Source organism: Nelumbo lutea, chromosome 4 (genome assembly GCF_056320005.1).
Source record: "Nelumbo lutea isolate HS-2025 chromosome 4, American lotus-T2T, whole genome shotgun sequence".
In the NCBI taxonomy this organism is placed as follows: domain Eukaryota; kingdom Viridiplantae; phylum Streptophyta; class Magnoliopsida; order Proteales; family Nelumbonaceae; genus Nelumbo; species Nelumbo lutea.
The window spans coordinates 13,423,860-13,436,150 of NC_142687.1; the positions used below are offsets into that span (position 1 = coordinate 13,423,860).

The following is a 12,291-nucleotide window of genomic DNA, read 5'->3' on the forward strand; positions in this document are numbered from 1 at the left end:
TTAAGCTAAAACTATAAATTGAGACTTTGCCTTTGGAATTGGTAGGATGAAGTGAGTCTCCACTGCCAGAGACAGGATTCTTACTTGCATAAACCAAGATAACAGATTATAATGCACACAATTCTTAGCGGTGCCAGAAGGGTTACTCTGCCACTAAGAATTGTGGCACCGCCAAGATAACAGCCTCCAGGAAAAGGCAACGCTTATTCATCGACTGAAAAAGGGTAACTTTCCAACCTTGGAAAAAACGCAAAATTTTAGATACCCACATTAGACAATCAAAATTTTTTTTGTTAGAACAGGCCGACCGTTCAAACCGGTAATCGGACCCCTGACCAGTTCGGTCATCGGTTCATTTTTAAAAACCATGATCAAAGCAATCCAAGAAAGCCTCATTGGCAAGTAGTAAAGAGAACTTTCTCAAAGGAACTAAATGTTCTAAGCTAACATATTGTTGTGATAGCTTAAAAATATTATGATATTGTGATGCTGATTTTGCAGGGGATGTTGACGATAGAAAGTCAACTACTGGGTATGTCTTCCTTTTTGGAGGAGTAGTTGTTTCATTGGCCAGCAAAAAGCAAGGATGTGTTGCTAAATTCACAATGGAAGCTGAATTCATAGCTTACAACTCAGAAGTTGTATGAATAAAGAGATTTCTAGAAGACTTCAAGATAAGAGAGTTGCAAAGCGATCCGGCTCAAATATACAATGACAATGGAGCTGCAATTCAAACGACAAAGAATGGCAAAATAGGCCCCAAGGGAAGACATATAGAACTTCAGTACAAATATCTATTTGATATCTACGAAAAGAAGGAAATCCAAGTAGACTATGTGCCTACAAATGGTATGAAAGTAATACTTTCAAGAGGCACATTTACAGTTTGGGTCTCAAATGCTAGCAAATGTCTCTGGGCATAAATGGCCAAGTGGGAAATATTAGTGTGAGTGGCCAGATGCCATCAAATTGATAACCTTGGTGCATGGATAAATCATACGGCCGATGGCTCAGCCTACACCAATGGGTAAAAATGTTTCTACTGCTAAATAAAACATAGGTCTTATATATATATATATATATATATATATATATATATATATATATATATATATATATATATATATATATATATATATATAAGACCTATTTATATATATATAAATAAAACATAGGTCAAATCTGTATTCTTTGGCTTAGTATCCGAGCGTCAGTCAAGTGTTTTATGTGCCCTCTATCAGTCTGCTGTTAGAATGATGAGGGACTAACAATTATTGCTTAAAACGAGTTAATTAAAGATGGTTATGTTTTTGACTCCAGTGAAAAAAACTTGGAAGAAAACTAGTTAAAACTTGCCGAGTAATTGACTGTTTCAAATTCATCCCTTTACTCTGATAAGTTAACTTGATTACCACTCAACTGGATCAATTTTGCTGGTTTCCCACATCAAGCCATGTCGTTTTTCTGTAGAGAAAGGCCGCCATTCACGATTGAACTTGGGGTAGATACCACTTGTTTTGTAATTTGTTTTCACATGCATCGCCAACAGGACTCAGTTGTGCTCTGGAGCAGGTGGTTCATTGTGGGAGAGAGTTGCACAGGGTAGAAGGCCGAGTGAGGGATATAAAAAAACCAAAAAACAGAACCACCGCCAAAGACTTTGGTCGGAGTAGACAACTCATTTGTTCTGAGAATAAACTTCTAGAAAAAGCTCGTGGGACCTCAAACTGCTTTGTTCAATTACGATTCAACTCGAAGGAAGCAGCCCTACGACTAAAGCATGTTTGAAATGCCGGGGATGAGAGACGAGAGGGAAGAATAAAGAAACAAAGTTTGTGGAGAGAGAGAGAGTGGGGGAGGGGAATGAAGGAAAAAGAGGAACAGAGAGAGGGGGGCGGCTTGAGATGGGGAATGAACGGCAATTGAGACTTGAGAGCCGGCTGTTGCAGCAGACGAATGTACCGTGGTTGGGGGGGCGCGGAAGAGGAAGGAGATGTATTTCTTGAGTTTCAAATTTAAGCGGGTTAACAAAATTTGATAAGTTTTGACTTTTGAGTTGCGATTGCCGTTAAGTACTTGACTATGTTAATTTTGAATTTGGAATGAAGTGGTGCCGTGGATACTCCTTATTGGCAGGGACAGACGATCCGGACAGAGACCGCTTTCTGTGCACTGGACACGTGAACCCGCCAATCACAAACGCCTACATCAGCGTGTTTAAAATTTACAGTTCAACGGACGTTTATCCGTTGGTTAAAGAATCCGGTTGAACCGGACACAAAAAGACAAAAACATAAAACACACCTTACACTATTCTTCTTCCCATACTTTCCTCCGCCAACCCCTAGCCCAGAAGCATCCACCTGCGATCGACAATCTCACTGAACACAGAAGCCATTGGCGGCGGCACGAAATCAAGTTGATGCGTTCTCTTCCTCCTCCTCCTCCTCCTCTTCCTCTTCTTCTTCTTCTTTTTTCTTGAGAAGATGACCGTCTTTGCCGCCATGAACGCAAGAATCATGGGTTCTGGCAAAGAAACTGTCATTCTTGCACATGGGTATTGGAGGAGATCAGTCTGTATGGAACAGAATCCTTCCATACCTAGTTCAACGTTGCTGTGTCTTAGTCTTCGACTGGTGCTTTTTCAGGCGCCGTGGCCCATCTCAACCTCTTCGACCCTGATAGATATTCACCATTTGATGCTTTTGCCAACGATCTCATGCTCAGATATAGGAGCTGAACTTGAGCTCCTTTGTATTTATTGGGCACTCTGTGTGAGGTATGATAGGATGTGTTGCGTCCACTAAAAGACCCGATCTATTCAAGAGGTTAATACTTCTTGGAGCTTCTCCCAGATAAATATCCTCTCGCTCACTCTCTCTCTCTCTCTCTCTCTCTCTCTCTCTCTCTCTCAGATTAAGTTTTGTTTTTTTTTTTTTTCTCTTTGTGTTGATCTTAGTTACTTGAATGCACAAGACTACGAAGGAGGATTCGAGAGATCAGTTGTTGAGCAAATGCTCATTACCATAGAGTCCAACTTCAGCTCTTGGGTTCCAAAATCCGCCCGTCTTCTCATAGATGAAGAACACCCTCTGGCCTTGGAGAAGTATGAGAAATGTTTGGGAAGAATGAGGCCAGAAATTGCGCTTTCATTGGCTAAAACTATCTTCCTGAGCGGTGTACGAGATGTGCTGGAGAGGGTTCAGGTCCCATGCACCATCGTTCAGACTTCGCACGACTCTGTAATTCCGATATCCGTCGTTCGCTACATGCAGAGCAAGATCAAGGGCGAATCGACACCGGAAATCATTGAAAACGATGGGTACTACCCGCAGCTGACGGCCCCTTGTTGCTGCTTGATGTTGTTGCCTGTTGGTAGAGTCATCGGCGTTAGTTTTGATGACAAGACTGATCTATTATTTCCGGCAGCCGACGGTACCTCTGTTGCTGCTTGATGTTGTTGGTAGAGTCATCGGCGTTGGTTTTGATGACAAGACTGAGATATCATTTCCGACAGCCGACGGCCCCTCTGTTGCTGCTTGATGTTGTTGGTAGAATCATCGGCGTTGGTTTTGATGACAAGAATGAGCAACCATTTCCGGGGTTGGTTTTAATTCTTCTTCTTATGTTTTTGTGTCCGTTCAACTGGATTCTTTAACTAACGTCCGTTAAGGTTAATAAATTTTAAACACGCCAACATGTGTTTGTAATTTCCGGGGTTGGTTTTAATTCTTCTTCTTATGTTTTTGTGTCCGTTCAACTGGATTCTTTAACTAACGTCCGTAAGGTTAATAAATTTTAAACACGCCAACATGTGTTTGTAATTTTAAACACGCCAACTGGATTCTGACAATATAGTATAAATTTTAATATTATACTATATTGTCAGAATATTCTGGCAACCATTACCCTCGCTTAGACTTGAAACACTTGTTCAGGTATTCATTGAACGTCTTTACTATATTATAGTTAGGACGTCATCACAAACACATCTCCGCCGTATATTGGAAACATCTCCCGATATTTATCTGAAATTACTATCGGGAAATGTTACCAATACCCGGCCGGAATGTGTCGTGGGACGTTACGGGGAACAATATTGTGGGGGGCTGATTTTGTCTCTATTGCATCCGATTCCGTTTGTTCAATTAATCCTTGCTTAATAAAAGTATACACTTCAACGTGGCCGATCTCGGATATCCGTTCAATAATTGATCATTCTAAGTACAAGACTCAGAACAGCAGTAAATCAGGATATCAAGTGCTAAAACATAAATCAAAGAATGCAGAAGGTCCACCCAAAGTGCATTACTTTGACTACATGCTCTATTTCTTGGACTCTTTGAAGTATGTACGTAGGTTGTTTGCATCAAGGTTTTTAAAATTGACTCGCAAAACGAATTGATCAGGGGTCTAGTTCCCAGGTTGAATGGTCAATCAATTCTGAGAAAAAATAAAAAGTCAAAACGGATGAAAGGTTTGAATGGTTCGAATAATTCAATTGCTCGGATCAACAGTTTGTTGATTAAATCAATGTTTTTTAATAAAAATCTGCTTGTAGAAAAAAAAAAAAAACAGAACTAATCACATAACCATCTGGTTTCGATCCGATTTTAAAAACCATGATTTGCATATCAGCAGGAACAAGCACTTAGCTCATTAACTAGCTAATATTGCAATGGGCCGGTTACAACCCACTTTAATGAACCCTATCACGTCATGATTGCGTTAGCTTTAATCGGATTTTCGATTGGAATCAGATTGAAGTCAGGCATTTCCACCTTAACCAATGATTTAGTAGAAAATAAGAAATGAGAGATTAGTGGAAAAGTTCTTAACAAAATTTATGAAATTAATTGTGAACCTTTTCCAACTCTCTGTTTTTCTCAAACCAAATACAGCAAAAGGATATTATTCGTGATATGGGATAGATCAGATTTATCTCATTTTATTTAGTCTCGTCTGGTCATATTCGGGTTTGAATGACTTCACATTTATTTAGGCCCATTTGCTTTACAGGAATAAGGGTCGGAAATTGGAATCGGAATGGATTATTTTGATTCCAATTATTTGACTGAGCAGAATCAGAATCCCATTTCCATTCTTGCTGGAATGGCTATTCCCTCAAATGTGAGAATAGTCATTCTCTGCCCTTCTCTTTGGAATGAAATCCCATTCATGTTGATTTTGTTTTTTTTCATTATCATTCCTATCTGAACAAGACAGATTAGGGAATAAATTATTCTGATTCCAATTCCAGATATGAATCGATCCTTAGCCATTTATTTTGAAATCAATAGCAAGGTTTTTAAAACCGAATTGGACAATGAAGCATTCAAGGGTCCAGTTCTTGGGTTGAACGGTCTGATCATTCGAGCCGAACGGAGGTTTGTTCTGACAAAAAAATAAAAAACGGCTAAAAATTATTGAATGGTTTGAGCGATTCAACCGCCCAAGATCAACAATTTGCTGACCAAATCAACGATTTTTGGCCAAAAGACAATTTTGAAGTAAAATGGAAGTGACTAATTCCTGATTTTTTCAGTCCGAACGTCCGATCTGGTCTGGTTTTGAAAACCATGATCTATAGAGCAATTTTAAACTTGTGAGCCCATTACTAGAGAAGTTGAACAATTAAACTATCAGGCTGTGTTTGGGTTGAAATTTCTGTTGAGTTGAGGATAATGGACCCACGCCCAGCCCAGTACAACCTATGTCGCGCATGCATTGTAGAAGTCCCACGTAAGTAATAAATCGGATTAGAGCTTTCTTATCCATGCACAACTTGACAGGTATATGAGCTAACTAAACACAGAAAATCTCTCAGATTAAATTGTTGTAACTCATCTCCTTGATTACCTATATTAATACAACAATTGAGCCACGAAGGTAGCGTTCGGAACCGCTTATATCTATTGGGTTTCCCTCTTATGTGGAGGATGGCCCAAGAAGCCCATGTGGTATTTTTTAGCCCATGGATGAGGGTATTCTTGTTCAAATGAAAATAGGAAAAGGAAATAACCTTTTAGTGGTGTTGGTTGCCAAAAAGATTGAGAGAAGAAGAGAAGAAAAAGGAAGAGAATTCCGTGTAAAAACGGAGAGAGAAAAAGGAACGGATTCTTGAAATTCCAGTCTGCGCAGTTTTTCATCTTGTGCTCCAATCGAATGTCATTTGTGGTCCGATTGAGCTGAAATTTGCAGGCATGTTTGCGACTTAAGGTTCTTCAGTCTGAACAGTGGAGATCTGGTTTGTCTCACTGGTTTGTGAGATCTGAGTCCGAGAACAGTACCTCCGTTTTGGGTGAGATTTCTCCATTATCTTGAGATATTTGTTAGTTTCCAAGAAACATATTTTCTTGATGATTTTCTGATTATATGCCTCTAGTTTTATCTAGAGAGAACCCTTTTTCAAGAAAACGTAGTATACTTGATCTAGTACATTCAGATGTGTGTGGTCCTATGAAGACAAAAACTCTATGTGGTGTCTGTTATTTTGTGACCTTCATAGATGATTGTTCAAGAAAGTTATGGGTGTACACTTTGAAGAGCAAAGATCAAGTGTTAGACGTGTTCAAGCAGTTTCAAGCTCTAGTTGAGCGACAAACTGGAAAAAATTGTGATGCATCAGAACAGATAATGGGGGAGAGTATTTGGGTCCTTTCGATGAATACTGCAGGCATCAAGGCATTCGACATCAAAAGACACCTCCCAAGACTCCTCAGTTGAATGGTTTGGCTGAGAGAATGAACAGGACTCTAGTTAAAAGAGTAAGATGTCTTCTTTCGCAGGCTCAGTTGCCAAGATCTTTCTGGGGTGAGGCTTTGAATACAGTTGTACATGTTCTAAATCTCACACCATGTGTTCCTCTTCAGTTTGATGTTCTAAATAGAGTTTGGACTGGCAAAGATGTTTCTTATGATCATCTGTGTGTTTTTTGTTGCAAAGCATTTGTGCACATCCCAAAAGATGAGAGGTCTAAGCTTGATGTGAAAACACGACAATGCATCTTTGTTGGTTATGGTCTAGATGAATTTGGGTACAGATTATATGATCCAGTTGAGAAGAAGCTAGTTAGGAGTCGTGATGTTGTGTTTATAAAAGATCAGACTATAAAAGATGTTGAGAAGACAGAAAAAGCAATCCATCAATACAGTGATGATTTGATTGACTTGGATCCGATTCCTTTATCAGCACAGGCGGAAAATACCCAGGATGATCAACAGGGTACTGATGATGTAAATGCTCCTACGCAGGTCGAGATAGATCATCAAACTATTGATCAGTTGCCAGAACCAGAAATTCCACTCAGAAGGTCTACCAGAGATTGACGTCCTTCCACACGGTATAATGCAAATGAGTATATATTATTGACAGATGAGGGAGAGCCTCAATGTTATGTAGAAGCCATGGAATATAAAAACAAGGCACATTGGGTTGGTGCTATGGAAGATGAGATGCAATCTTTGTATGACAATCACACGTTTGAGCTGGTAAAGTTGCTTAAGGGTAAGAGAGCTTTGAAGAACAAGTGGGTTTATAGGGTGAAGCAAGAAGAACATACTTCACAACCATGATACAAAGCCAGATTGGTTGTTAAGGGATTCAGTAAGAGAAAAGGTATTGATTTTGATAAAATTTTATCTCATGTTGTGAAAATGTTTTTCCATACGTGTTGTTTTAGGCATAGCAGCTAGCCTGGATTTAGAGATTGAGCAGATGGATGTGAAACTATATTTCTTCATGGTGAATTAGAGGAAGAGATCTATATGGAGCAACCAGAGGGTTTCGAGGTAAAAGGAAAAGAGGGTTATGTTTGCCGGTTGAAAAAAAAAAAAAAAATTTTACGGTTTGAAACAAGCACCCAAACAATGGTATAAGAAGTTTGAGTCAGTTATGGGGGAGCATGATTATAAGAAGACTACTTCTGATCATTGTGTTTTTGTGCAGAAATTCTCTGATGATGATTTTATTATCTTATTACTTTACGTTGATGACATGTTGATTGTTGGTAGAAATTCTTCAAGGATTGAGAATTTGAAGAAGCAATTAAGCAAGTCCTTTGCCATGAAGGACTTGGGACCAACAAAACAAATTCTTGGCATTCGAATTTGTCGAGACAGGAAAAAGAAAAAGTTGTACATGTCACAAGAACGGTACATTAACAAGGTACTTGAAATGTCCCATATGGATAAAGCTAAAATGGTTTCTTCTCATTTATTTAACCACTTTAAGTTAAGATCAGATCAAGGCCCTTCAACAGATAAAGAGAAGGAAGATATAGAAAATGTTCCATATGCGTCAACAATAGGAAGTTTGATGTATGCAATGATATGTACAAGGCCAGACATAGCTCATGCAGTTAGAGTTGTTAGTCGTTTCCTTTCAAACCCAGGAAGAAAGCATTGGGATGTAGTTATAAATTACAACATTTATAAATTAATTGTGTTCATTAAAATGCTGTATTTATATAAAAATATTAATATTTTTATTAATCTATTAATTAACAGTTTTTAAATTGTTAATTAATGTAATTTATAATTTACATTGCATTTTAAATATTATTTAAATTATATTTGAAACTATAAGTAATATAATTAAATTTTAAATTGTAATTAAAAGTAATTATATTTAAATTTAATTTAAGCTATAAATAGCAGAAAATTATATTTAATGAACAGCAATTAGGCAAGAAATAACCCAAAATGAAGTACCAATAATTTTGTAATAATTACCAAAAATTATCCAAGAAATTACCAAAAATGGATTAACATGATATCTAATAATTATGATAAATTGCCAAAAATTAAAAATAAAAATATAACCATTGAAATTACTTTTTGTAAATATGTACTAACTGTCAATAATTTTCAAGAAATAAATGTAATTGGTTCATAGTAATTTAAAATACATTTGTTTTTTCGCATAAATTATAAATTATCTAATTTAAACATTACAATCCTTGCCTATAATAATATTATTTTATAGTGTTATAATGAAAAGTAGAAAAAAAAAAGTGTTTATAACAAAACAAAACTCTACATTGTGACTTCCAGAAAAACCTACGACACACTCAGCTTTCAAAATTTCAAACAAAACCTTTTTCCCAGTACTGATTTTTTTTTCATAGAAGAAGAAGAGATGTATTAATTGATGCCTGAAAAGTGCAAAAAAATGGAAAACAAAATGAAATAACCAAAAAATCAAATTCTCGATCACTTTCAGGCTGCACTCAGTAAAGCTGGATGAGGAGCTTAAAACTGTAGAGTAATAGTTTGTGAGCTGTCATCCTTTTTTTCTTTTAATTAGGTTTATAATTTAACCAGTGTGAGACGCACCTTTTGCATATTTTAAATTGTTTTAAAATAAAATTGGGAGTTAACATAAGGAACGGTGACAAAGGATAAACCGTGAAATTAAGGACTTCCTTGTGAAGTATCACAATTTTTATTTTTTGAACATCCATGACAATGATTTGGCCATGTCCATGACCCTTGTATAGATCATCGATTATCAATTAGTTTATATGATGCATTCCCACAACAGAGAAATGATAAGAATATTTCATCGAATGATTTCAAAAAAAGAAAAAAAAAAAAAACCAATGACAATGAAAATTAAATAAGCCAAAAAAATGTTTACCAAATAGGTTGAGGCATGAACTGAAATGCAAGACAGAGAAAAAAACTAAGGTTGTATTTGGTTGCAACGTAAATAAATTTGTATTAATTCAAAATCAAGAGTGTAAATGATTTTAGTATAAATTCTGATTTATTTTTGTTTCAAATATTAGAATTTTTTGTTTGATTGCAGTACAAATGAAGTAAATTAAGACATAAAGCAGAATAAAGTAAAACCCAAGACAGAATTTGCATTTTTTTTTCATTCCAACTCTCATGTATTTGCACTGGTGCAAATAAAATTACACTTAAACCAAACGCATCCTAAAGATTAAAATGGAAACGTATCTCAAAAAACCTTCCCAGCTAAAGATTAATCAGGCCAAAATCACAGTCGCATGCAGAACCTTCCCAGCTAAAAGTTGAATTTAATTATCGGGACCGATTATGGTTAAAATTATGTTTTTTTATTTAAATAATGACTTAAAATTTAAATTTTAATAATATAACTTTAATAGTAATGATAAAAAAATATTAAATTATTTATATATTAATAAAATATTATATGTATTTAATGATAAAATAGTTGATTCTAGGTCTAAATAGGCTAAGGACAGACGAATGGGAGCTGATCCAATTATTAATGGGGTAAAAAACAGTTATATATAACTGATACATGCTGACATGCATAGAATGTAGAGAGGTATTCACGATGTATGGCTAAAATTAGTGTAAGGACCGTGTCAAGACCAATTTTGTGAGGACGAAGCGTGATATATGTGCCAATCAGGAGGCTGTTTGGATTTGGCATTTCTTGCTCTACTTGTGGTGAATAACCATTAATTGTTGAAGTCTCCCTCATATGTGATGTAACAATTTGTATAAATCAACCTAAACGTTTGGAACCGAAACGAAAATGATAGTATACATAGAAATGCCATAACCTTTCATAGTTAAACCCCTTCTATATTGTCCACTGGCTAACTGGTTATTCAAGTTTACACGGAAAATCAATACTTACATAGAGAGGAATGGATAGTATCACATCAGCCGAAGCATGCGCAGACAAGGATGTGGTTGAATGTATGGGTGTCAATTTCACATGATTTGGTCCAATCTAATCCGGTTCAATGTGAATCTATTATAAATGGACCAGAGTTCAATCCAGTCCAATGAATATTTTGGATTGATCCAATTTGATGTCAGGACCGCGCAATCTCTTGAAATTCGTTTTAATTTAGATTGTTTCCAATTCAAACCTGGTCTATTGACACCTATATTCTTGTCTTATATCCTTAATATTCTTATCTTATATCTATGGGCCAAATTTTGGCTTAATCCAACTCAATCCAATATGAATTCATTACGGATGGAACAGGTCCAATCCAATCCAAAAAATACTTTGGACCATTAAGTCTGGATTGATCTAATACAATATGTCTTATTCATCCATTCAATCCATCCAAATTGATTTTGGTTTGGATTAGGTCTGACCCCAAACTAGTCCATTGACATTAGACCTGTTCATGAGTTGGGCTTGTGCTTGACTTTTGTCAAAATTTGAATGGGCCCGGCCCAACACAATGGAAAGTTATGCCCAAAGCCCAGCCCATAAACATATATAATTGACACCCTTAGAATATGTTTCGCATCAATGTTGCAAATACAATTCTCAGAACACGGTGTCTTTTTTTTTTTGTTTTGAAACATTGCTACCAAGTAGGATGTTTCCTGAAGCAACAACACAACCTTCTGTTTGGTACCAGTACTCCATCTCTGTTTTCAGCATTGTACCCATTATAGAAAGTTCATATTACTAGCACCTCATGTCATCGTTGGTAGCAACAAGATCCAATCTGAAAAAGTGTCGAATTCGGCATTGCTCCAAACCATGCCCTCTCGATTTCCAAGGCATGGCTTGGAGCACCATTTTTAATGAAATAATAGTTTCAAACATATTGACGTTTCCTGGAGCATTGATTTTCCAACGTGACACTAATGTGCCACCATTTTCTGGAGCAACGGCATTGATGCCAAACTGACACTTAGTTGAAAGAGCTCTACACGTTGCATCATTAATGGACACTGGGAGATCGTCATCAAATCAATCAAAACACAGATCTCCCATCCACTAAACATCAAACATATCATCAAAGACATCTTGGTGCGTGTAGATAGGAGGGGCAAGAATTTAGGCCCCGTTTAATTTGCATGAATAGAGGTCTGGAATCGGAATAGGAATGGGCTATTCCGATTCCAACTATTTGGTTGGGCGGAATCGGAATCCCATTCCCATTCCTGCTGGAATAGCATTCCCTCCCCCTCCCTTGAGAATGAAATCTCATTCTTGCTGATTTCAGTTCCTATTCCCATTCTCAGTCCTGTATGAACCAAATAGACTATGGGAATGAACCATTCTGATCTGAATTCCAAAGGATTTTGATTCCAATTCAAACTCTGATTCTGATTGCAAAGCAAATGGACAGTTAAGTTAACCACACACTTCCGGGAGGCTAATAATCATCTCGCAGACCTGATAGCTAATCTTCTTGTTATACTGAACAAATAGAATATTACCAAACCAGTAGTATAGCAATGATAATAGAGAGGTAGAGGCTTGAAAATCATTGCGGTTGCACTATCCCACACCAGCTATTTTTATCTTCCAAAGCCA

General features: G+C 36.8%; 1 protein-coding gene across 1 annotated transcript; it reads left to right on the plus strand.

Moving 5' to 3' along the window:
* The first annotated feature begins 2,486 nt into the window (after positions 1-2,486).
* LOC148854026 (putative strigolactone esterase DAD2) lies at positions 2,487-3,455 on the plus strand. Its single transcript, XM_088984821.1, has 2 exons — positions 2,487-2,779; positions 2,960-3,455. The coding sequence occupies exons 1-2, from the start codon at positions 2,487-2,489 to the stop codon at positions 3,453-3,455; spliced, it is 789 nt and encodes a 262-aa protein (XP_088840947.1).
* The last annotated feature ends 8,836 nt before the right edge of the window (positions 3,456-12,291 follow it).

Bases quoted from the DNA above. Each gene is read 5' to 3' on its own strand.
- LOC148854026 (XM_088984821.1), top strand. From the start codon at position 2,487: ATGACCGTCTTTGCCGCCATGAACGCAAGAATCATGGGTTCTGGCAAA. The intron at 2,780-2,959 runs GTATGATAGGAT...TGTTGATCTTAG, and splicing joins TATTGGGCACTCTGTGTGAG to TTACTTGAATGCACAAGACT.